This window comes from Electrona antarctica (genome assembly GCF_951216825.1).
Source record: "Electrona antarctica genome assembly, chromosome: 21".
NCBI classification, from domain to species: domain Eukaryota; kingdom Metazoa; phylum Chordata; class Actinopteri; order Myctophiformes; family Myctophidae; genus Electrona; species Electrona antarctica.
In genome coordinates, this window is record NC_136802.1 from 16821600 (window position 1) to 16847874 (window position 26275).

The window sequence follows — 26275 nt, forward strand, 5'->3', positions numbered from 1 at the left end:
AAGCTATATTCCCAAAGTTTCTTAATTTATTTCTTATATTATAGTTATTAGTATTATTATTTGTTGTTTTTAAAAAAACTGCTGCTCAGTCCCCCGCAGTACATGTGGAAAGCCTGATTTGTATTTACAGTTCAGTGCTCAGATCCGGTCTAGATCCCACCTACTGTATCCGGTCATTTCCACTCTAGCCCATAGAGTAGCCCCACGCGGACAGTTTCTGTATCCGTTCTAGACCGGATCTGCAACGTAGCAAAGTGAATTGATCTAGTGGAGCGATATGCGTCTTGACAAACAACTGGCCAATCACTGCGCGCCCGTCTCCCCGGCTATGGGATCCAGGGTGAAAGGGGGCGTATTGCTAAGGAGGGTTGGGTTGTTAGCCACCAGCTAAAGTTCACCAAGAACAAGAAGAAGAAGAAGCTATAAGCTAACAGTTTCATTTTGTAATAACATGACATGAATGTATTCAGAGAATCAAAACGACCTAAGAATCGGAAATCGTTCGTAACTAGCTGGTTAACAGTCAGTGGGTGGATGATAGCTAAGTTGTCCCACTGGTTCACACACTTCTAGATAAAGGTAAAAATAAAATAAAAAGAACGAAAACAAAAAAGTTTCAGGTTCAGCCCGGTTGTTTGGCCCCGGTCCGGTTGTTCAACCCGGGCTAACGCCTGTTGGAATGGACGGCGCCGGCGGCACCGTGCGGGCCACCGACGAGAGGGCGTCGGAGCGTGGCATGGATCAATACCTCCGATCGATCGGTTTACACCGCAAGAAGATCGCCAAGGACGGTTCCTGTTTGTTCCGGGCTGTCGCCGAACAGGTAAAAAAAAAGTTAAAAGTTGCCGGTTCGGTTCGAACCCCCAAACGTCACGTCAGCCGTCCGAACCGTGACGTTTGGGGAAGTTCGGTTATTGGCTTATATTCTGTCGGTGTAACTTTTGTTGTTAGCTTTTTATGTGTGTACCAGGGAACGTGTTTTAGCTGGTTAGCAACACAATCTAGTCTACGGTGTCGTGTAGCGTTCACATCGGTGACCTATCGAATCATGTGACCCAGGAGGGAGTTGGTGTATATATAAAAAAAACTAACATTTTTACAAGTAATTATTAAATTAACTAGTTGAATTGAAATACAATTATTTATTTAGTTATGTATTAAAGTCTTGCATGCATTTAAAATTAAAAAACCGTCATCGCCGATAAACTGATCAAATCGTGAATTCTTCCATATTTTCCATCCATAATTAGTCTTTGTACTTTTTGCAGACATTATGTTCTTGTTTGCTATGTAATTTGAGTTATTTAAAAAAAAAGTTTGTTCCAATTCCTGCTCTGTATATTATTATTATTATATTTTTTTAACGTGTTTACTTTCTAGGCAATCTAGGGTAACACACCGCGTCGTGTCACTGTTTCACCACACCGGGGCATAAGAATGTATGATGTGACTGTATTGTACCGATAACCAAAACCACCAGTTTCGCTGTTCAACAGCGATCCCAGCGGTCACCGAATCCGATAGGTCATTTGATCCCGTGTAACACCGTCTTCCACCCCTGCCTGGCTGCACGTGCAACATCCAATGATCTTAACCTGCTCCCACTCACTCTCATGATCTCATCTCATCCAAAAAAATTGACAGAATTACAAAATGTCTGCAACTTATATCCTAAACAACACCACATTTATATTCGCTTAGAATTGCATTTATTGCACCTTATTTCGTAAAGGGAATTATGTATTCAAAAGATGAAACCATAGAGAGACAGTTGGAATGTCAGGAAGTCGTTGTGGCATAGTAGCTATGGCATTAGGTAACGCACCATGGGTAATAACTTATGCAACAACTTTAAGCAAACCTTCTGTTGTCATACATTTGTTTTGGATCAATATTGTCAATTTAGCTAGCAATGAAACTTGAAATGTTGTAAATTTGCTCAAAACAAAAAACAGGCTACTAGTACTACTCCTGATTGAGTATTGTTTCAGGTGGCTCAAATGTTATTTTCAGATTGTGTGCTTTAATATAGGTGTCACACTGTCACAATAATAACATGAACCAGCTATCAAAGAGAGCCCTCATGATATTTCACAAAAACAGTGAACCCGGTAACAAAGACAACCCTGGTTGTAACCTCATGGTATTCCAGTCAAGTCTGCTAGTTTCTCTGTTGTAAATATGACAATCCACCCACTGACTGTTATTACAATTTCGGCATTTAGCAGACCCTCCTAATCCAGAACGATTTACAATATGCAAGAACAACACATGGTAATACATCAAATGCATATAAATGGTCATCTAGGATCATATGTAAACTAAGAACCTATCGTGCGTCTATTACAGTGGAATATCACAGCATTGAACTATAAACACTAGAATGCTGTCTGTCTACATAGCATGCTCTCTAATGACCGTGGCTTTGCCGTTTTGTGCAGGTGATGGACAGTCAGATGCTCCACTCCCAGGTTCGCAACAAGTGTGCCGAGTATCTGAAAGAGAACCGGGAGAGTTATGAGGCGGTAAGTGTACAGTAACATATCAACAGCACCCATCGTGACCTACATACAGTACTTGCACTGTACCACACTGGCTCCTTGTACTCCTTATATGGCTGTTCTGAGTACCATAATGCTTGCCTCAGACACAGTCGCCTCAGGCGGCCTTTAAAACTATGCCTAACCCTAAACTTATTTCTAACCTTATCCTCAGTATCACGCAGACCGCTCGCTCAGTCTGCGTGATACTGAGTATAAGGTTAGAAATATGTTTAGGGTTAGGCAAGAAAAAGGTTAGGGCGAGCGTGTCTTAAGGCAAGTTTTCCCGTTACTGCTGTTCTATGTAGAGTACTAGTAGTGAGCTCATTGGTCAAATGAGAGACAAGTCTTTGGACACTATTCGTGCTCGGGCGCTGTTGAGCACATCAATGCTGCTGCTGCTGTGCGATTAAACCGTACAAGGTCAACATGCAACCTTCCATCTCCCGGCCTGTACCCAGCGTATGTTCCAGAATGAATGAAAGACTTTATGTATGACGGTGTGTGCCGCTCTCCTCTCGATCATCTGTCTTTTTTCCAGCAATGCATGATGATATAGTGCTAGGTTAGTGACCATCCTGGCATCGGTTGTACCCTTACAGATTTATTGTGGGGTATGAGGATCCCACCGTAGGGTATAATATTGTCAAATAACTAGGGACAGCAGTGGCTCAGGGGTAGAGTGGCCAGTAGAGCAGCCACATGTGCAGTTTGGTGCGGATAGTCTGAGTATGAGGATAGTTGGTGTTACTGCGAGAGTGAGGTCCAGCCAACACCAAATCGGGACTCCTGGATCGCTGCCCTCCACACTTTCCTATCCTACTGCCCTCCACACTTTCCTATCCTACATCAGGTTCTTGAGCTTGACAGTGTTAGCTAAGCTGTCATGCCGCAGTGCGTCTACGTAGGTAGTGCGCTTCTTTCCCTTCCTGGTTTTGCCCTGGGTTGGCTCCCATAGAGTCAATTTACTTGCCTCAAGTTCTGGGTGTCTGTTACGAACGGGAATGAGTGAGTTAGGACTTTTAGAGAGGGGCGAGAGCGCACCACTGTAAGGGAAAAGGGATGAACCGGATTTACCACACGACCACTCAAAGTGTCGAGCCCTGATAAGACTGAATATTTATTGTCACCGGTGGTCACATAGCCACCTCAGTGTGGAGAGATGGTGCTGCTTGTCAGCAGTCAAAATATTTACAATGGTCAATTTCTATGTCAACATAAGAAAGTGATTATGTATGTACTGTTGGTTTGTTTATATTCTAACCATCTTAAAAACTAAGATAGTAATATAATACATGTTGCCTGACACGCATTGTATTTTTACTGGTATTAAGAAAATATGTATTCCTCTTTAATCACATTTGTAGTCTAAGCTTTATTTGTAATATTCAAATATATTCAAAAAAATAATAACGTTCAAATTTAGCATATTACTATGTACCTGGTCCTATGCCAGGGCCTAGTTTATGACCTATGCATCTTGAGAAAACCTCCTTCCCCCAACAAATTATTTAGCTCAAATGTGAAATGATTAACCTGTACATGTCCCTACATGTCATGCCCCCCCCCCCCCCCTTCTCCTATCCTCTCCAGTTCGTTGAGGGAGACTTTGATGAATACCTGGTCAAGCTACTAGACCCACAGGTAGGTGTGTGTGTGTGTGTGTGTGTGTGTGTGTGTGTGTGTGTGTGTGTGTGTGTGTGTGTGTGTGTGTGTGTGTGTGTGTGTGTGTGTGTGTGTGTGTGTGTGTGTGTGTGTGTGTGTGTGTGTGTGTGTGTGTGTGTGTGTGTGTGTGTGTGTGTTAATCTGAACATGTTTGTGTTTTACAGCAGTGGGTAGGAGAGGTGGAGATCCAAGCTCTGTCTATAATGTACAAGTAAGAACACTTCTACATTAAACAACTCTATTCTCTGCCTCTCTCTCCCTCTGTTCTGTCCAGTCTAACGAAATGTCTCTCTCTCTCCCTCTGTTCTGTCCACTTGTCCAGTAGTCTAACTAGTCCTTCTCTATCTACAGTCAAACCAAATGTGTCTCTCTCTCTTCAGTGAAAAACAAAATTCAGTCCAGGGTTCCCACAGTCATGAAATTCCTGGGAAATGTGTTGATATGAAATGAGAAAAACAGTTTTTTCCAGGCCTGGAAAAGGTTCCGAATTAACGCTTTGGAAATGGTTGGATATACATACATAGTTTTTGGCTACTGAGGTCAAGGGTCAAGTTTATTTATATGTCCCAAGCTGGGCACTTCATTTTACAGCAGATAATAAAAGCTCTTAAAACACATTACAAACAGTAGAACATACATAAACAGACATACATACGTATATACATTATCACAAGATACAGATTGTTACATTAAATATAAAGTGCAACTACTAGTTAACATCACTAAAATACTTTGGAAATGTAATGTTTTGAAAATGAATTGTTACAAATGTGTGGGAACCCTGTTAGTCTAACTAATTATCTCTCTCTCTCTTCAGTCCAAGTAAAGGTATTTCTCTCTCCAGTTTAGCTAAATGTATCTCTCTCTAGTCTTAACTACATGTCTGTCTTCAGTCTTAAAACACATTATGTGCCCTTTCAAGTTTCAATCTTTCAAAATAGCGACGTGGGGTGCCCATCCGATTTCGGAAATCAGAAATTTTCCCCAAGACGTGTACAGACGTCCTGGGCACTGCATGGGATAGTTTGTAGGAAGTCTTGGGCACAAATTGTGTTAACTATTCTCTCTCTCGTCTAACTAAAGGTCTCTCTCTCCACTCCAGTCTAAGTGTGTGTGTGTGTGTGTGTGTCTCTCTCTCCAGGAGAGATTTCATCATCTTCCAGGAGCCTGGTAAACCTCCAGTCCACATCACAGACAATAGATTCAAGGACAAGGTTAGGACACACACACACACACACACACACACACACACACACACACACACACACACACACGTACTAGGCTTGTTCCGATTGCTACAGAAACGTATTGATCACCAAAGTGAATATCACAATAGTTTTTTTCCTATGCCAAGACATTCATAAAGTCTGTGTCGGTAAATGTGGATGTCCAGTATAGAGGGTATGCGCATGCAGAAAGTGAGTGGCACATCGAGTGGTGTTGTTTAAAAAAAAGAAAAAGGTCCATATATGGGCAGAACCAGAACTGTAGTTTCGGCGAAAAGGGCGAGGTCACTTTTCGTAGGCCAGGCAGGGCCTCGGGCCAGCCCAGTTAGGGCCCAGGAACGGCCAGGCCTTCATTTTAACTCTAGTCTAGAGTTTGAATGGACCGGTATCAGTCAAAAGGGAGACATTGAAGAGGAAGGACGGGTGGGGTAGGATCAACATATGCAATGTCAGTTAAGGTCAGCTCCATATATGGAGATCTAAGGGTTTGAGGTCAGATGTAGAGTTGCTGGACCGGCTCCATATGTATGCAGATCTAGGTGATGATCCAGTCTTCTCCATGTATGGCTATTCAGGGTTTGATGAGGTCAGTGTCGTGATCTTCATATATGGAGACGGCACATATATGGAGCGTGTCACAAGGCGTGACGGACTGACAGCCATATATGGTGGCGTGACGTGTCACGAGGCATGACTGACTGATTGACTAACTGACGGACTGACTGACAGGTTTGGCAGGTTTTCATAGTAATCTACGGTCACAAAAACCTGTGTGTGTGTGTGTGTGTGTGTGTGTGTATTCCAGGTGCAGCTGTGTTTCCTGAATGGTAATCATTATGACAGTGTGTATCCCATCAGCCGCATGAAGAGTGCTGCTGTCTGCCAGTGTAAGTCTGCCTATTCAAAACATCTAACTTTATTTATACAGCACATTTCAGACATTAACCAATTTTGACCTGAGATCAGATTCTAAAAATGTCTTCTACATCCTGACAGTTTTCTGAAAAAGCTACGTTTCTATGTCAGTCGTTCTTCGATTAAAAAAAAATAGCAGACCTACAAGCTCGTAGCGCGCCACTCGGTGGCGCGCTATGAGCTTGTAGATCTGCTATTTTTCAATAGCTAAAGCATAACATAATGCTAACACCAAAAGGGGTTCCCGCCCAAAATGGGTTAACGTTCAGTAGAACTAGAATGCACTATACTGTACATTTACAGGGGAAAAGGAGGTGAGGTTGACCTAAGAGTCGTTACAGAATACAACAAAAAGAAAATTGGATAAAACGGAGATCAGCGGTTTTCTAACCTTTTTTCTGTCACAATAACCATTACAGATACTATTAATGTTCTCCCCCCTCGTGTTGTGAATGGCTCAAATGGAGAAAGTGAATAAAATAGAGAGAATTCATTCTTAGTTATTGAAGTTAAAGGTTTTTTCCGTGTGTGTGTGTGTGGGGCAGCCATCCTGTATGATTGGCTGTACGAGCACGTGTTGCAGGTGGATCGTGCGGCTCTGGGTTCGTGTAACCGGGAGCCTCGCAGCCGGGACCTCCTCAACGACGACACCATGGACCCCTGCCCATCCAGCGACGATTCCGACCACGAAGAAGACCACCAACCCCAGTGGTACGAACCAGGAAGTAACACGCAAATACTATATCAGAATATAGTGATTTAACCTTTTCACAAAAAAACTTTTTGTTTTAACCAACTTACACAACTTACACCTACAGTACATACCTTTAACATGAGGATGGGACTGCATAGATGATGTGATGTGTGTTTTGTGTTACAGGCTGGGGAATGGAGGCAGCACAGCGCCTAGACACACCCGCCCATACAGGGTAACTGCAGTAACACACACACACACACACACACTGATTGTCGTCCCCAGAATAGTCAGACGTAATTTACACAACCTACCTGTGTCATGTTTTTTCCCCCCCCATTCTGAATTCCCTTTTTTTTTTTGTCAAATAAGAACTGTGTTCCAAAAATGATGAAATGATCCCGAGTTTCACTCATATGGATGTGAAGAATCAACTGACAGTGAGAAAACTGCTGCCAAATTAGAAACAGACAAATAGTCACACATTCAAATATGAGTAACTGACCCGACAATATTGCAGAGGCAGTTTGTTTATTTTTGGACCACAATTCCACGATTCTAAGATGACCCAATGTTATTCTCCATAGAGTCAGGGACTTTGGTAGTCTATAGTAAATGGTTCCCAAACACTGGGATTGTGGGTCGCGGAAATGTTTTTATGGGTCGCGAGTAAATATCCCCTTTTTTGCATCTTCCAAAGGGTAAACATATTTTAGGTTTAAAAAAGTTAAACATATTTTCAGATGGGGGTCGGTGGCCAATTTCATATAATTTTTGGGGTCCAAAAGAATATTGAGCACACTGATATAGAAATATGGGTATTTCAGAAAACGGAAGACCTCTTTTTCTTTTTTTTTTTTACGTCGGGCCTAAATGGGTTTATCTGTCTGGTCTGTGTCTAGGCTGAACGTTCTTTGGTTTAATTTGGCATGATTTAAATGTGTGTGTGTGTGTGTGTGTGTGTGTGTGTAGGGGAGAGGTACAGGCCGGCCGTTTCTGTCGGAGCGAGTGAGACGCTCTCTGAACCCAACACTGTTCAGGAACGTCGAGTACGATGTGTGGGACAGAGACCAGAGAGGTAACACACACACACACACACACACACACACACACACTCTCTCAGATTGGTTAAAATAAAGTTTTATTCATAAAACACACTGAGTCAGTGTTCCAGTAGGTCTTTACCGTACAAATGCATGGCATAAAGAAAAAATATTGTATAGCAGTTCAACTGTAGTTTGTCTTTGTCAGCCCAACAGAAACTAGACTTCTGCATTGCTGCTGGGATGCACTTCAGTACAGGAGACAGATGTCAGGTAAGGTGCGTGCGTGCGTGTGTGTGTGGATTCACATTAGCGGTTAGGGTTGAAGTTAAGCCTGATTTTGTTTAGTTAAGTGCCGGTGCGGACAGTTCAGAAACCTGCCTACCAGTGACATAATCGATAGGCGGGTTTGGTCATTTCAAAGAAGATGTTAAACTTTCTTTTAATTATTTGTATTAAGAACGATAACAATGGCTTCAATTTCAACATGGTAAACTTCCAGGCTGTAGTTTCCATGCCATCCAGAATGCTCGCCTTAAAACACACTCGCCCACGTTTTTTTCCACCGACCGCTCACTCGGTGGGGCGGTTCTTGTATTCTTGTATAGTTGGTTTTACTGAGAATGAGGTTAGAATTAAGTTTAGGGTTAGGCATAGTTTTACTGGGGTTGAGTTTAGGAATAGGGTTAGGTTTTGGTAACCTGACTCCGCCAGATGGGCCAGCAGAGAGTACACCGGGTTCCCCCCCTCCTGCTGCCCCATCTGGCGGAGTCAGGTTAAGGTTTTGGCACCGTTTTACTGAAGTTAAGGTTAGGTTTAACCGTTTAAGCTGTTGAAAATGGGCAAAGTTCTCCTTTGAATATTAAATGGTGTTAAATATTCAAATTCATGAGCATTAATGAAATATCAACATCAATCATCAGGTTCGTCTTGACAACGGTGGGAGGTACCACAACGCTACCATCAAGGAAGTGTTGCCCGGCAACGGCCCTGTGACTGTTTTCATAGAGGAACTCAACAGGAAGTAGGTCACATGTACTTATTAACAACCACACTAATTAGATTCTCACTGTGTGTGTATGTGTGTGTGTGTGTCCACATGTGTGGGTGCACGCACACGTGTGTATACTTTTATATATATCGTTGCTGTCGGACAGAAACCTTGTATCTGCATATTTCATGTTCTTTCTTAAATTAACGCCCTACTTCGTCATACTACAGTCACATGAAAGTTTCAAAAATAGCTGAAATACAAGCTCAGAATGTGTTATTAGACAGATTGATATGAAATGCATGTGAGCCAGGTGTTCAAGTCTTTGATTAGACGGCAGTCTGTTATTGATTTCAGCGGTCATTATTCAAAGGTAACAGACCACTGAATTCAGTGATTGACCAATCTGAATCAAGCATTCAACCAAGCTGTGTAATAAGATTAAATATTTTTTCTTCTTTCATTCCTTGTACATTTTTGGACATACATCGTGTACTAAAGTGTGTGTGTGTGTGTGTGTGTGTGTGCGACTGTGTGTGTGTGTGTGACTGTGTGTGCGTGCGTGGGTAGACACACAGTGCCTCTGTGGAATCTGTCTCCTCTCGGTGACGACAACAGTTGGAAGACTGTAGTGGCAACCCGAGACACCAGGAGACTCAGTAATGGACACACATCTGGTAATCTCACACACACACACACACACACACAGCACACACACACCTGCGCTGTGCACTCGTACATCGCCCATTTTAACTATTTCGGAATGTTTTCATTTGATTGCCTGAAAAGTAACGGTTTTGGACGTACAAGGTTTTCCTCAACAAAATCTACAGTATATACAGATGGATATGTTGCAAAATTCGAGAGCTTGTAGATTTGATTCGAGTACTAAAAACCTCAACTGACATTTTAACCTGCAAAATACACAAAATGATATTCACAGTCACACGTGTTGATAAGAATTGTTGTGACTTGACGTCAATTTAGTGTATGAAGTTCAAATTTCGTTGTACATGTGTGTAAGTCACATTTTGCAAGTGATCAAATCTACAAGCTCTCGAATTGGGCAGCATCGACCTACATGAAATTAACGCTTTAGGAGGGAGGATAGAGGAGCCAGGACCGAAAAAAAGGACCTGAGGACACAGCCTCTGTCACCTTTTAAATCACTTGTGATGTCATGTCACAAGTCACAATCAATTGTCAAGTGTGCATTGCCTCCTTTATGCTGTGCTCATATCCTAACCCTCGTATGAATGTTCCAACTTGTTTCATTGATATATAAATAAATAAATGCTTTATAGTTTATTATGAATGCATTCGATCTCTGTCTCTCTCTCTCCCTCTGTCTCTCTATCTCTGTCCCTCACGGTCTCTGTGTCTCTCTTTGTGTCTCTCACCCACAGAGTGGGGAGAGGGAAGAGGACGGGGGAGGGGGAAGCCTCCTGGATCGTTGATCCGATCCACCTCATCTGTTTCCCCAACGGGTTTTACAGGGCGCGTGCAGAAGCAGCACTCTTGGCCCCCACAGGCCACCATACAGGACCAACCGACAGGAGGACACAACAGGTCTGTCTATCCACTCTGTCTGTATCCGTCTGTCTGTATCTGTCTGTCACATGAAGTATAAGAATACTTAGACAGACAGTGTCTCTACAGTAGCCAATCTCTTGACAAAACATTTGGGGCGACTGTGGCTCAAGAGGTAGAGCAGGTCGTCCAATGATCCATGGGTCGGCGGTTCGAATCCCGGCTCCTCCTGTCTACATGTCGAAGTGTCCTTGGGCAAGACACTGAACCCCAAATTGCTCCCGATGTGCTGGTTGGTACCTTGCATGGCTTCCGCCGCAATCGGTGTATGAATGTGTGTGTGAATGGGTGAATGTAATGCACAATCTATGTAAAGCGCCTTGGATAAAGGCGCTATATAAATGCACCATTTACCATTTGTAAACTAGAAGAATGTGTGTGCGTGTGCTGCGTGTGTGTGTGTGTGTGTGTGTGTGTAGGAGCTTACCAGAGGACGACATTGACTTGGAGATCCTACTCACCGATGAGCAATGTTTTCCTGCTCTGGTGAGTTTTTTTCTTCACATACACCTTCACAGTCCCGGGACCCCCTAGAAATCCCTCAATGACCCCTGACAAAGACAGATTGCTTGACTGACATTTAGAAATTTTGACAAATTGTGTCTCATCAATTCATCATCAGACACAGAGCCAAGGAGACGGCGGGAAGAGGAGAGTGGAGAAGAAAAACCGAAGGAACACGGTGTGTGGTGTGGGGGGAAAAAATAACTGTTTTGAGTTTGACATCTATATTACAATTGGCGAAATGTAAACAAGAAGGTGAAGGTCCTAGCAGAAGTTTTTTTTGGCAATTCTCCAAAGTTTTTCCGAAAAACAGTCTGCAAGGAAGTCGGACCCAGAATAGAGAGTATGCACATGCGTCACTTTTCCACCAGGACACGCCCCACTCATTTAGTGGCAAAACGTTGAGCAGTGTGTCATTTTTATGAAACAAAAACTCCATACAGCTGCAATGTTGGTGAGTTTAATACAATAAGATAGGACTTTTGTTTGGATGTATGGGCTGTCAAGTGAAGTTGCCACTCAGTAGGCGTTCCCGCATAACTTCCGGGTACGATGATGTCACGAGCATACCCTCTATAGAGAGGAAAGACACGAGGAGAGTAGACGGTGATGAATAAGAAAACACAAACGCAAGTCAAGTGTTCTAACTGTATGTTCCTCTTTGCATTCTACAGAAGAGTCCAGTTGACGACCTCAAGCCTCCATCACCATCTAGTGGTGAACCACCAAAGTCCTCCACTCCTCCCCTCACAGCTGCACCTGCTACCACTACTACTGCTGCACCCAAAGATAAAACCCCACCCTCCACCGCCACTGCTACCAGAGACAAAACTACACCCTCTACCACTGCTGCTACCAAAGACACCGCCACCCCAGCGCCTGCCAACGTGGACTTGGCCCCCGCTTACGCTAACTTAGCGCAAATGGTGGCCAATACGCGCACTGGTTTGATTAAAACGAGCGCTACGTTGAACGTGGCGGCCACCGCAGGTGGTGCTCAAAACCCCCTGTATGCGCCCGCCTCCGGCCTGGCTTCTTCAACGAGTGCGTCTTCCTACGCGTCGGTGATGAGCACCAAGTCTACCTGCCCCGCCATCCTTGCTCTCCTCAGCCCCGGCCTTCCGTCCGCCGTGTCCTCCTCCTCTGCTGCTCCGCCCACCTTCATCGCGCCCATCGTCCCTCCCCCTGTCTTCCTGACCCAGACCACCAACCCCCTCTCGTCGTCCTCGCACACCCACCCTCCTCTCCACCCTCCCGCTCACTCCGATCACTCTCATCTCTCTCTCCAAGCACAGATCTCTCACCACCACCAGCCTTCCGTCTCTCGCCTGTCCGACCTCCATCCTTCAGTCTCTGAGCCCCAGACTGCCGTCTCTCACTCCCAGACTTCCGTGCCTCAGCCCCAGCCTTCCATGGGGCACCCTTCTCACCGCCAGCCCCCCGACTCTCACCCCTCTCAACCCCAGCCCTCTGTCTCCTACGCGCAGCATCCCATGTCTCACCCCCACCCTTCTCTCTCTTACGCGTCGCAGCAGCATCCCGTGTCTCACCCCCAGCCATCTGTGTCTCACCCCAAGCCCCCTGACTCTCAGTCCTCTCACCCGCAGCCGTCTGTCTCCCCCCCACGGCCTTCCATGATGACTCACCCCCCTCACCCCCAGCCTTCCATGATGACTCACCCCCAGCCTTCTATGATGTCTCACCCCCAGCCTCCTGACTCTGACCTCCCTCACTCCCAGCCACATGCGATTCACCCATCACACCCCCAGGCCTCAGTCTCCCACCAGTCTCACCCCCAGGCCTCTGTCGCACACCAGTCTCACCCCCAGGCCTCTGTCACCCACCAGTCTCACCCCCACCAGTCTCACCCCCACGCCTCTCTCTCCCACCAGTCTCACCACCAGGCGCCTGTCAACAACAACCCGCCTCACTTCCAGCCCTCTCACCCTCACCACTTTCACCCTTCACCTCAAGCACAGTTTCAAACGGAACCCCAACAACAACAACAACAGGCCCTGAGCCCTCCTCCTCCTCCCCACCAGTACCCTCCCCACCCTCACGCCCCGCACCACGCCAGGGTGCCGTCGGTCCCCGCCGGCGCGGTGCCCCTCCACCAGCTGTCCCAGCTCTACATGGACCCCCTGTTCCCCGGCTTCCCCGTGGGGGAGAAGGGAGAGGCTCTCCCCACGCCTCCGCCCTACTCCATGAGCTTTAACGGAAGTGACCTGCCCAGGGGTGAGTTGTAGGTCTGGTCACCTTTTGCCATTATGTGTGATAATAATTCGAGCAGCACTATGATCATCATTTTCTATCCCAATCTTGTGTTCTGTGTTCCAGATGTACACATTCTGAGGTTTTTCTTCAATCTGGGACTGAAGGTAAGCCGAATGCTATATTTGTAGTGAACAGATGCTAGGTAATAATACAGTATGACTTACTTGTAGACAGACGATGCTAGGTTTATGGTTTATTTGTACTAGTAAACATGTTAGGTACATGGTTTCCTTGTAGATGGACGCTAGGTACAGTGCAGTATATGGTGTACTTGTAGACAGATGCTAGGTAGATGCTAGGTATGTTGTGTACTTGTAGACAGACAGGGGGTTCCAGTAGGTCCCCAGCTAAATGGTAACCAAATGGACCCTTGTATATCTTTCATTTTACGCTCTCACCCTTACAGGTCCATTTGGTTTCGCTCTCAAGAGTTAAATTATTGTTAAATATATGCATTACACAATTAGAGAATGTAGAAGAATTGTTATTTTGATCAATGTTTGCCTGTTTTCTCTCCTATGGTACCATATCAATTGCCTACAGCATGCAAAATATTATCCAACGATAACCAAATGATAAATATTCAAAGTTTTGGGTCTGAGAGGCTAAATCTCATGAAATGGTGGTCCGTGTGGCTCAAATGCTAAATAAATAATGGACCCTGATATGAAAAGGGTTGTAAACCACTGGTGTACCTGACATCTCCATATCGTGTCTCTCCACAGGCGTACTCCAACCCCATGTTCTCTCCGTACATGTACCTCCTCCCCCTGCAACAGGCGTACACCATGCAGCCCACCCTGCCGCACCTCTACCCCCCTCCCCCCGCCTCCCGAGACGCGTCTCCCCTCCCGCCCCCCTCTCCCCTCTACTCCACCAGTCCGGCTCCGCCCGCCAGCCCCCTGTACGACCACTTCACCCCCACTCCTCCTCCCCCTCCGTCCCACGACCCCAACCCTCCCCCTCCCGTGTCCGTGCCCTCGCAGTGGCACCAGCAGCAGCAGCAGCAGCAGCAGCAGCAGCACCTGGGCGGCGGCGGGGTCAGGCAGTTCTCGTCCTATCCCGTGGCGGGGGTGTACCCGTCTGCCGCCACACCCCCCTACCCCCACTCCCACTCCCCCACCACGTCCCAGTACCTCTATCAGCCCAGCCTGCCCCAGTACCCCACCTCCCCGCTGGGGTACCCCCCTGAGTTCCCGGGGGGCCACGGGCCCGCGGAGCAGCACCAGCCTCCCGCCGGCAGAGGCCTGCTGCAGGGCCTGGCACTCAGGCAAAGCCCCGGCTTCGCGGAGGCCTCCGTGGCCAACGCTAACTTTGCTAATGCTAACGGAAGCGCAGCCTCAGGTAGGAGCACTTTATTACATCGGTGGTTCTCAAACCTTTTTAATTCAAGGACCCCCAGTTCAGTGAGCGTTTGTTCACCTGTAAGTCCATTTGGTTTTGTCTCGGTAACAAAACTTCATAGGAACAATATTGGCATAACTAAGTAAACTAAAAAAAAATGTTTTTACATGATCAACGACAATAGCCTAAGTATTTATGATTATATTAGAGTATATTATGATTCTCTTAATGACTTTACTTTCAAGTCCTTTAGTTCTCTCGGCTCTACATGTTGAGGTGTTTTGGTATGAAAACCCACATTTAAAATTTCAACTGAAGCCAAACCGCTTGAAATTGAGTTTTTTTTGTTACTGTAAAATAATCTTTTGAAATAATTAAAATAATTTGTAGTAAACAAAAAAGAATGTTATTGATTCCATGTGGGAAAGCTTCATTATTTAATTTATTGTTCATTTGATTCTCTTTCTTCACGTCTTTTTCCATCTAATGGTTTGCTTGTGTTCTGTTCTGTTCCTCTGGTAGCTATGACAAACAATGGGGAAAACAAAGATGGCAAACGTGTTTTACCGGTGGACTTCAACCTAGTAAGACACAAATACGCACACACACATTTATGAATTTACAGTAACAGTTTTGGACATGCAAGGTTTCCACACGACAGTGACGATATGTTCTTCTCTTCAGGTCACATTTGTCTCTGACTCCTCCCACCACCCGCCACGTGGTTTTGGCCTGCCCAGATTCGCAGAAGTCCCCGCGGCGGGCGACGGCCCCCGCATGTCCCCGGCGCCCTGCGGCCCTGCGGAGGCGGCAGACCTCAACTGCTTCGCCCAGCCCTTCCAGCCGTCAGCCGCCAGTCATCATTACGCGGCCGGCGCTTACGCCGGTGAGGAGCCCGTCGTCCGGGGGACCACGCCCTTGTCTGTGGGGTGCAGCACGGAAGACGAGCCGCGGGAGGACGAGGACGAGTGCGGGGAGGAGGCAGAGCAAGCGGCGGATGCCATGAGCCACCACAGGGGGAACCGGCGGTACAACCCCCGCTTCCGAGAAGGAGGGGAGAGGGGTGGCAGGGGGAGGGGTCTGGGGGACCGGGGACGTGGACGGGGGGGGTTCAGGAGGGGTCGAGGAGGGGGGGAAGGGGGAGGAGGGGGGGAAGGAGGCGAGGGATCAGAGGAGAGGAGGGAGTACACTAGGGAGAGGAGGCGAGGTGGAGAGAATTACATGTATAATTATAACGCTGGCTTCAGGGGATATGGTTGGCAGGGCGGTCGAGGGAGGGGCTTCTAACCCCCCCCCGACTCGTACGCGGTCATGCGGCGGACGCGGCCGACCTGTTTTCGGCGAGCAGCCATCGTGCGACGGGGCATAAATCAGGCGTAACAACAACAACCCTCCCTCGTCGATGTTGGAATAGGGGCGTGTGTGTGCCGTGTGGCACAACAGCTGTTCCGTTTGTTTGTTTCATTGGACGAATGAAGCTCGAGGCTTTTTTTGTATCATCTAATCGCAACCGGGGGTTGGGGTTAAAGTCTGTAACACACCCATGGCACTTCGGCACTTAAGTACCTCCCTTTCCGCCCCCCAGCATGCATTGTGGCTACATACATTTGGTCCCAAGTACAAATTAAGCGGACGTGTTTATTTGGATGATTGGTTCTTTTTTTGCACCTTGTTTGGTAGGAGTCACGTTGGAACCCGCCTTCACGGCTCTACTTTACACTTTATGTATGTTCTCGAAAGCTCTGACCGTGTGCTTCGCATGTTAGTAGCTACAAGCAACTTAGACGCTTGCCATGTCTCTGCATTACCTTCCATTGACGGCGGCATTCGCAAAGCAGAAGTCAGATCTGGTCGTATTATTAAACGATGATAAACTCGCCAATATTGCATCTGTACGGCTAGCTCGAGTTATCCTCTTTCTTTGTCAGGTCTTTGTTTTCATCTATGTAAAGGAGAGCTTTGCAGATTGGCCTGTACGAGTTGGAGAAGGTGGCCGAGGCGGAAGTTAGTCTACTCTCCCAGTGCAAATGAGCCTGATGTGGCCTGTTTGAGCCGCATGACAACAACTAGGCACTAACACGATAACACGCAATCCAAAATGTGCCTTCCCATGCAAGAGGAAAGATCTTGCTGCTGTTTCGGTGGTTTCGGGACTTTTTCTGTCTCGTGAATGTGCTGTTAATGGAGGGGAGGAGAATGCAACTTACGTAGCTAACATCTAAGTTGCTTGCATCTAGCATGTTGTTGGTGTGTTCCTGAATGCCCTGACAGCCTGTCTGTCAAGTTGCTGGCACACAGATTCATTAGTTAATGCGGGACAAATCTCAACGACCACCCAATGCTTTTGTGCCTTGATAATAAGATAAGACCTGTATTCTCCTCATTAATCGTAAAAAGTCCTCTGGCGTAGATTCAACGGTAAGACGCGCGGCGCTGTCGTTGTCTTGCTAATGCTATGCTATATAAAGCACTGGTTCTCAGCGTTGGATCCTCCAGAGTCCACCGGGGTTTCCAAATGGATCTTTACGTGTCTGTAACTCTGAGAGTCCATTTGGTTCCATTTGTACTCTCAGAGTTAAATTAACATCCCACAGATAAGACATCTGTTCCATTTGTACCCTCTCAGTGTTACAGACCCCAGACTCTGAGGAATGGTGTCGTAAAGCACTGAACGGTGTACAGTGTTGTAATGTACAGTGTGTTTGTACGTATGTATATATATGTTGGTTTGCCTTTCAGTGGTGGATGTTTTTTGTATAGTCTTCCATGGGCTTTGTTCAAACGTTTCCTTCCTTTTTGTTCTATGAAGTTGGCTGGTTCTTAGCTCTGGTCCGTAGCGTTAGAGGTTCTTAGGAGGTTCTCCTTAATGCTGTGGTACTGTCATTAGTTTAAAATTTTAAAATACACTTTCGCTACTCACCAAAACAAAGACGGTTTAAGATGCTGAAAGCCTACTTTCCTTAGTGGGAACACCTCACGTCCAAAATACACTTTTTGGCCAGAAAATAAAATATTTCACCCGAAGAAAAAGTATGCTCCCTCTACTGATCTTGTCAATAGAAACTTTTCATTGAGCAGATTTTTCCTTCCGGTGGAATATTGTCTCTTTTGGCCAAAAAGTGTATTTTAGACGTGAGGTGGGGGGCTCTGAGTGTTCCCACTAAGGAAAAAAGTAGGCTTTCAACTCCTCTAAACTGTTCGTTTTGGTGAGTAGAGAATTAAACAAACCTGTCCAGGTGTCACTTATTAGACGATTTCAAAACCAGACGTAGAAGACTCCTAGACTGTTGCTGGAACATAAAATGTCTTCTTGCTGTACTTTAAGTGCCTTAAGTTCAGTCTTTTTTTCCCATTCCATTCTGCTGTAAGAAACCAAAGCTGTACAGAACTACAGTTTTTCTGGGTTTTGTTATTGTTGTATTTTTTTCTGTAAGTTTAAATGAATAAAATTTGGTTCAACTGGAGAACAGTGTTGGCGTTTATTGTAAGATCATGTTTTATGCAGTTAAAACATTGTTAAATTGTTAGTTTGTATATCCCCCCCAAGAGTTTTTTTTGTGGACTTGCAATGGTGTTGAAATTCAGGACCTTGGGTTGTGAAGCTAACACTATTGGGCTAAAATAGCCATTAGCCACTTGCCCAAATGTGATGACATTTGTGAAGACAACTATGGGTGTTTTTCGTGCAAAACTAATGCTTGCAATTGATTCAGAATCCTGAATAACCCCTAATTTGACATGTCACATGCTACTTAAAGCATAATTCAAATTTAAATTTTTGCCTTATATAGGTTTTCAATGGTACCCCAATGTTCAACCCCTGAATTTACCATGATCCCGATGCAATTTATTTTGGGTCAAATCTTATTGACTGGCCTATTAGGCATGGTTAAAGTCGGTATGATTGCATTTTTTTCAGTCCGTCAACCTCGAGGGACCTGCACAATTCTGAGAGCATCATTAACAGTATATGCCATGGTGCCACCTGCAACTTATTAACCTTAGTAATAATAATATAGTAAGGATTTGGCTTAGAGTTCAGGGTACATGTATAGGGTTTGATTTGTAAAGAGAAAAAGAAACATTTTGACCAATTAAACCCTAATACTTCTTACAAATACTGAAAATAGACAATCTACAAGCTTGTATATCACAAAAGTCCCTAAAATTTGTTAAATGCCTTTCCCAGAAGGAAACTTACCAGAATCAGGAATTAAACATATCCCCACCAGCCATAAAAACAAATGACTAGGAGGACATCAGAAGCAGAAATAAAAGGGGTAATGAAGAATTCATTCATTGTTTCTTCCTTGTAATGAATAACGTGGGTGAGTTTGTGGTTCATTGTTCTCTTTGTAATGTAATTTTATTGTCATCGTTTTGTATTCTATACATTATGCCATTCATTGACAGCTGCATTGTTTTAATTATCAATGAGCTCTCAAGGTGTTGTCCCTAGGGGTGATTTCATGGGGTCCCCAGCTAAATTGTTGATATTTAGGAACAAAATGGACCCTTGTAGGTCTGAAACTTTGACAGAGTGAAAATGTAACCAAATGGACCACACGGGTCCATTTATATACACTCACAAGTTTTGGGTGTCCGTAGCCCAAACGCACACCAATCTGAGGGTCCTTGAAATTAAACTGTTTTGAGAACCACTGAAATAGACAATTGTTAATGTTGGCTTTGTGTTGCGGCTCTCCTCACCGCATCCTCATAAGTTAAACGGCAACGCGCACTTTAAGAAAATAAAAACTGATTTTATTCAAACCAAGAAAACAAGTAAAACAGATGAGTGTTTAGAGAACAGAAACAGTGTGAGACGGACAGCCTCTATCAGTTTTCTTTAAGTTCATCAAAATACTCACACGGTTGAGTACTTCAGTTGTGCTGTATACTGGGGGCACAGCTAAGTAGAACTTTCCCAGTACAATCTCGAGCCTCCCACAATTTTCAAAAGCTTCTGTCAAAAGGGTGCGCTACAAAGTATCAAACACTTGCCATGGCATGAAGGGTTTGAATAATTCAGACACTGCAATAGTAATTCAAAGTGGCATTTTGTGTTGTATTTGGATAAGTCCTATTAGTTGTGTTTACATTATTTGATTTCATACAGTTTACGAATTTAGGCAATAAGCCAGATGTTTTTGTACGTGAAATGAAAACCTACATTTTGTATTTAACCCATTTAGACCTGAGGCCGATTCTAAAAGCGCCTTCTAAATCCTAACCTACGTTTTCGGCTTCAAAACTCAGCGAGGCCTCCTGCTTCAGTAAACATACATGGGGCATCCATATGTATTAGTCGGGCACAGCTTGCCCTGTCAAATGTGCCAATATGGCGGCCGGATTGACACATTGAATGAAAAGCAGCGGCCAATGTGGTGTCTACACTACTGTTGAATTGAGTACAATCGACCACAATGGAAACAAGCCCCCTGGGCCTTTTTGTGTTATCCGTTTAGCATAACCTTTGACTGTACTACCTGCCGGTACTGTTAAATCTGCTAATAAAATATTAAATCAATAAATCAAACATGTGTGTGTATATAGTACAACCACAGAGTAAAACCTTTTCCCATTGGCTATCAATTCATTGCTACAAACAGAAACAACCACAATTTGTGCAGTTCCCAGACTTTAAGACTCGTCCAGATGAAGGCTTGTAGGTAAATGTGTACAGGTGTACAGCATATAGGTGAGGAAATGTCTATGAATCATCTGATGGTTCGGTACATCATGAAGTCCACTGTGGTGCACCGTGGGTATTTTCCGATGGAACTCTCTTCTACGGGCGTGTAGACTTTAATCTGCCTCATGTGAGTGTCTCTGCCGTTCTGGTGGTTGGCCAGAACGGCTATCTGGATCATAAACGTACGGATAGGGCTGTTCGCCTGGAAGACAGACCGAGACAGACACACACACACACAGTGAGGTGACGTCAATGAATGACGTACAAATAATATCGTCGCTGTCGGGTGGAAACCGTTACTTTTCAGGAGATTGAGGAAAAAAAAGGAACCTCAGTCCTGTATTCCAATGGATCCGATGTAGTTATAATTTAATCATAAGCTCTATCTATCTTTAATCATAAGCTCTATCTAAATCTAAAACAGAATGAACTACTTTCACTTTGTCTTTCCAAATAAAAAGTTTAAATAGAGCATGAACTTGTAGATCAGACATGTCTTTGTGTGACTTGTACTTCGCTGTACAAGTAGGGGATTAATTTACAAAAAAGAATAAAAAATAACTATGGAGACAGGATTTCTGCCCGACACTGAAACAACACATTTTTGTATGTAGCATACATACAGAACAGATACAGTACAAAAGGTAATATTTACATTGTCTAATAAGGAGATGTGGATCCATCCACTGGGCTCCACCATTTCCAACTGCTGTAGAGAGAGGAGGAGGAGAAATGAAAGAAGAGTGGATGAGAAGAGAATGAAGGGAGAACAGTTAATACAAAGTCATTGTTTATTGGTTTTAGAAAATGGTTACAAAATATAGCATGAAAATTGCATATATTGAATATAATATTGGATATAATGTGATGGAAGATAGAATGGTTACTGTGATTTCTTGCAGGTTGTGGAAGTTGTTTCCGACTCGGACAGAGATTTTACTGGGAGTGTAGCTCTCATCTGACTTATAATCAGCATAAATGCACAACATCTTCACCGTAGTCTTCCTCCTGGAGGACAACAAACACCATCATCATGATGTCTGCCATGTAACCTCGCATCACCAGTCACCACCAGGCTTTCCACCTCGCAGGAAAGCCTGGTCTCATTAATTTATGAAAAACTATAAAAAGATGACATATGGAGTTTCTGTCCAACAGTGAAAATATTTTAGATGGACTGTTCCAACGATTTTCTTTTTTTCTTCTCGCTGATCACACTTTTCCCTGAACTGTGGTAAAACGTTAATGTTAAAAGGTGCACATGTGTAGGCCTATGTGTGAACTATACCTGAACTGTATATTAACCAGATGAGGCTGAGAGCCATCAGACTGCCAGTAGGTCTCCAAGTTATCATCCCTCAACTGGTCCACTCCAAAACCTGAGGGGGAGAGAGAGACAGATCGAGCGAGAGAGAGAGACTTTGAGAGGCAGTCAACATGTTGAATGATAACCAATCATTGCAACATACTGTATTTTCATTTTGTCAGTGGAGCTGTCATTATGTCAATCAATCTCACCTGGTTTACATGAGGACAGGGACCACACAGCCTGGGAGCCTATCTCTCGGACGGTACCAGTTCGCTCCAGTTGTTTGGGGTCCGCCCCTGGGGGGGTCTTACTTGGCGTGGCCATCCTCTAAAAACCACAGTTCACTTGTCAGCAGTGCGCTTAGCCCCATATGTGCCCTCTCCCTACGCTCATTCTGTAGCTCTCGGAGCTACAGAATGAGCGTAGGGAGAGGGCACATATGGGGCTACAGTGCGCTCAACAACACTAACGCATCGTTAACACAACAAGTCAGTTTATACAATAAGTCTACGATATTACAGAATGTAGCAGAATTGTCAAATGGTGGTCTGTGGCTCAGATGCCGAATAAATAGGCCGGATTGGAGAATTACAGTACATGACTCCATGACTGGCCGCCTTTCTTTTGTTTAATGTTATAAGAACAATCTTCAATAGGCAAAATAGCCGCAAGCAATGAATAGTGTTGGACTTATTTATTTAGCATAACATTACACACATGAATGGTGGTGGTTTAAAGCCGACACACACACAGGTGCTGCTTACCTGTTAACCTGCCAAAATATCTTCAACGTGTCCGTTCAGCGGCTCAAATGTCGTGTCGCGTTATTTAAATCCGAAAAATACATTAAAAACGTTCCCTTTTTGTTAGTTTTTTTCGCTTCTTCTCCTTCGAATCTCCCACTTCTTTAACTCAAGTTTGGTCGCTGGTTGGTGACGTCACGCCCAGTCGCAGGTTTTATTGCGTCATTACTGGCAAAGGTTGTATGGTTTGGTTTCTTTCTCCTAGGTGGTGGAAAGCCTGGCGAGGCGAGTTTCTCCTTCATCTACACAACATAATTAACGTGATATTAACAGAATCAATTAATTACATATAATATGTAATACAAATACATTAAATAGCTATTCTAAGCCTTTATTTGTCTTTTTTATGAAAACTATTTGTAACTATATTTTCTTAGGTGTCTCTGGTCTGGTGACTGGTGTTGTTCTTTGTTTGTATGTATTTATTTTATTGTCAATAACGATGTTTTACAAAAACAACGATGATTTTACCGCGTCATCCCGCCGCGCCCGCGTCTTGGCTTCCGACCCTTCCGACCATAGATATATATATCTATGCTTCCGACCAGCATCAAAATTGACTTTAGACTTATCCCCATCCGGTCTAGAGCGGATACGAAACGAGTCTCTGCGTTTGTGTGTAATGTGTGCGTGGAAATGACCGGATACAGTGGGCGGGCTCCAGACCGAACAAAAGCACGGAACCAGGGTTTTCCACGGGTACCACCATGTCCGTTTATTATAAGCGACTTTGTGCTTGTTTTCTGTAAAGTTGCTTATTGGTAGTTGCGGCTTGCGACGTTTTGGGGGGTTTGATGAATTGAACAAGGTGGACCACTGGACCCTCTTGTAAACAAGTGTAATACTTTATTTGGTCGTCCACTACTCTAAGGTCCACTCCCCTCACAGTTAACAGTTTTTGTATTGAGTTGTGCTTGAAATGTACTGTAATTCTGCAAACTGTTATTAAATACTTCAATCAATCAATTGTGTTGTTTCTAAAGTGCTGTTGCTTATTTCGGGCTTGTTTAAACCAATAATGTTGTTTAAACCAGTGATTCACAAAATGTTCATGTCAAATTTTCAATGACCCCCAAAATAATTATGTATTTGTCATTGTGTCTGCAGAGTGCAGACCCACATCTGAAAATAAAAATATGTTATGCCAGGGACAAGATTTGTGTTTTAAAAATGTTAAAAAAATATTCCACAATTACATTTTATTTATTTTATTTTGTATTGGAAAGAGCAGATCTACAAGCTTGAAGCTTGCAACGTGTTGCGAGCTTGTAAATCTGCTATGCAATTTTCAAATAGCCCAAGCCTAGTTTCTGATTAATTGAAAATGGTGGACCCTAGAAGTCACACTCTACTAAGTAGCAGTTTTTAGATGTACTTGTGCTTTCGTTTGAAATACCCATTCTGTGATTCTACACACACTGTGAAATAAAAAAATGTAATCAATCAATAGTGGCTTCCTTTGGGCTTGTTTTCATAGACCTGGTTGCTTTAGTCCGGGAGCTAGACCCAGCCCTCATATCAATTTTTGCTACCTTTTTTTCACTATTATTTCCTGTTAGCATATACCTTGGGCCATCTCAAAATGAAGGGACCACTCCCAACTCGGGGCCGTTTGGTTTCAGGGGCCCAAAAACCCCTTTTTTGGTATATGTCTCTGGCGAAATTGTGTAAAGGCAAATAAAAATTCACTAAAATTACATAAATACACATGGAAGTGTGAAATTTGGCATGGAGTATCCTGACACATAGGGGTAAGTATCAGAATAGGATTTTGGGGCTATCTACCATTGTATTCTTAAATATGACCTACATCATCCTCAGAAACACAAAAATATACACTGTCCGTTTAACAAATAACAACAAAGATGGTTATTTTCCAGCACATTAGGGTGAATATAACTGCCTCACTTGTATATAGAAAACTTCCCATATCATTAAGCTTCAATTTAAGCCCAAGATGACCTCTCTATCTTGAAGATTACTCTTTCTGTGGCCAAAATGCTGCACTATACCTCAAATCGGAGACATTTTCATTATCAGTCACTATAGCCTTCCAGAGTCCTAGAATGTAACAATAGGTTCACATGTTCTGCAACTACTGCTGTCTGAAGTTAGAAACATGAATACTACAGCAGGAACACAAATGCCTTTTATTATATTTATATTTATTTATTATATTATATGCACATAATAGCTTGTTTCAGTACATAGCCTATCAATAGTCACCCAAATCAATGTGCACCCAAATGTAACAGTGACCGAGTTAAAGACAAAGGGAGACACAACAGAAAAATACTGTATGACAAGGGGGCATCAGATTCCTTGTTTTTCTTTTTCTTTCTTTTTTTCATAATTTATCAAAGAAATCAAAGAAAACAACAAAAACAACCACAACAAAATAATTGTTATACCACTGCATATTTTAAACCTTAAATTCACAACCCTTCCATATTGACAACTACTTTAGGTTTATTCATCAGATTCATCTTCCTCCTCCTCTTCATCATCAGAATCATTCATATGTGTATGAATTTCTTCTAGGTCATCCTCGTCTGTCCCCTCTTCAGACAACACATCAATGAGGGCTTTGGGGATGACGTCACCTTCAAACCATTGAGGCTCTAGTTTGCCATTTTCTGAGTTCAGATGAAACCCATGGTCAAGAGGTGATGGAATTTCTGGGTTATTCTCATGAGCCCTCTTCCAGATGCATACCTGGAAGTTAACTCTTTTGACATGCTGCAAGAGGACCCTCTTGCATGGTGGAAAAGTTGAAAGGTCAAGGGAGAGACCTGGTCGAAGCTCGAGGCTTGAGCCACACATTTTCTTCACCTTGATCTCTCTTGCCTCATCCACACGCTTCACTCGAGGACCAAAGCTATAGAGGCGACAGGTGAACTCTTCAACACCAGTTAGCACAAGCCCATCAAGTTCCCAAGAGTTCCCCACTGCGGCAAAGATCTGAATGAACTTAGAATGCTGATTCAGAAGCTTGATGGGTCGCACCTTTCCTTTGCCTTTGAATGCAGAGGTGCAGTCAGCACCAGTGAAGGCATGCAAGGCCAGCAAAGCTGAAATATGCTCTTGTGAATAATCTTCAGCCAGCTGGTTGATGTTAATCAGCTTATCTCCCATGTCAAATATGACATCGACTGTGAAGGATTTGGCATAATAGAGGAGAATGAAGAAAATGTCAGAGTCTCTGGCTCTGACTCGGACAGTTTTGATGTGAGGCATTGTGCTTTGGATGTGATTGATGTAGATGATCACCCTCACATCAGTTTCTTCATGTGTTGAATTCAGATCAGGTAGAAGTGCTTTGGAAATCACTCCAGCTTGAGCTTCTATCCTGAAAGCTTGACCAGCCTCAATGAAGATGATGGGCCTTCGGAGTATCTCTTCCATCATATCTGGAGAGCTCCAGTGCTCGAGAATTAGATGTATGAGTGACTTCTTGTTGTCATCATTTGTGAGGAAACCTTTCCAATCTGCAGGTCGGCGAACATTCAGACCATTAACTATGTACCGCTCACCACAACCTCTGCGATCCCTCTCAGCTGATTTTGGTGAATGAAGTCGGTCAACATAAGTGTCAGTACTGAATACTGTTTCTGCGGCAGTAGGTTGACTTTTGAAGATGCGCTCTGATATAGTCTTCATTGTCTGGGGCACATTGCTCATA

General features: G+C 44.1%; 2 protein-coding genes across 2 annotated transcripts; one reads left to right on the forward strand and one right to left on the reverse strand.

Annotated features, from left to right (window-relative positions):
• Positions 1-314: 314 nt before the first annotated feature.
• On the forward strand, positions 315-16073 carry otud4 (OTU deubiquitinase 4; the record flags this gene model as incomplete). The annotated part of the gene is made up of 20 exons (XM_079491228.1): positions 315-823; positions 2442-2525; positions 4134-4184; positions 4370-4416; positions 5347-5419; positions 6237-6318; positions 6892-7057; positions 7227-7275; positions 8013-8118; positions 8292-8356; positions 9007-9107; positions 9645-9751; positions 10481-10643; positions 11084-11150; positions 11287-11346; positions 11843-13403; positions 13506-13546; positions 14168-14786; positions 15309-15370; positions 15471-16073. The coding sequence occupies exons 1-20, from the start codon at positions 680-682 to the stop codon at positions 16071-16073; spliced, it is 4251 nt and encodes a 1416-aa protein (XP_079347354.1). The 5' UTR covers positions 315-679.
• Positions 16074-19528: 3455 nt separating this feature from the next.
• anapc10 (anaphase promoting complex subunit 10) lies at positions 19529-22811 on the reverse strand. Its single transcript, XM_079490437.1, has 6 exons — positions 22555-22811; positions 22000-22117; positions 21770-21860; positions 21369-21489; positions 21137-21190; positions 19529-20683 (listed from the first exon to the last, which is right to left on the reverse strand). The coding sequence occupies exons 2-6, from the start codon at positions 22112-22114 to the stop codon at positions 20507-20509; spliced, it is 558 nt and encodes a 185-aa protein (XP_079346563.1). The 5' UTR covers positions 22115-22117; positions 22555-22811; the 3' UTR covers positions 19529-20506.
• Between the last annotated feature and the right edge of the window lie 3464 nt (positions 22812-26275).

What these genes read in the sequence shown, in the direction of transcription:
- anapc10 (XM_079490437.1), bottom strand. Translation starts at nt 22,114, where the DNA reads ATGGCCACGCCAAGTAAGACCCCCCCAGGGGCGGACCCCAAACAACTG. An exon ending in CCTGTCCTCATGTAAACCAG is followed by an intron (nt 21,861 to 21,999) that starts GTGAGATTGATT and finishes TCTCCCCCTCAG; the next exon opens with GTTTTGGAGTGGACCAGTTG. An exon ending in ACAACCTGCAAGAAATCACA is followed by an intron (nt 21,191 to 21,368) that starts GTAACCATTCTA and finishes CTCTCTCTACAG; the next exon opens with CAGTTGGAAATGGTGGAGCC.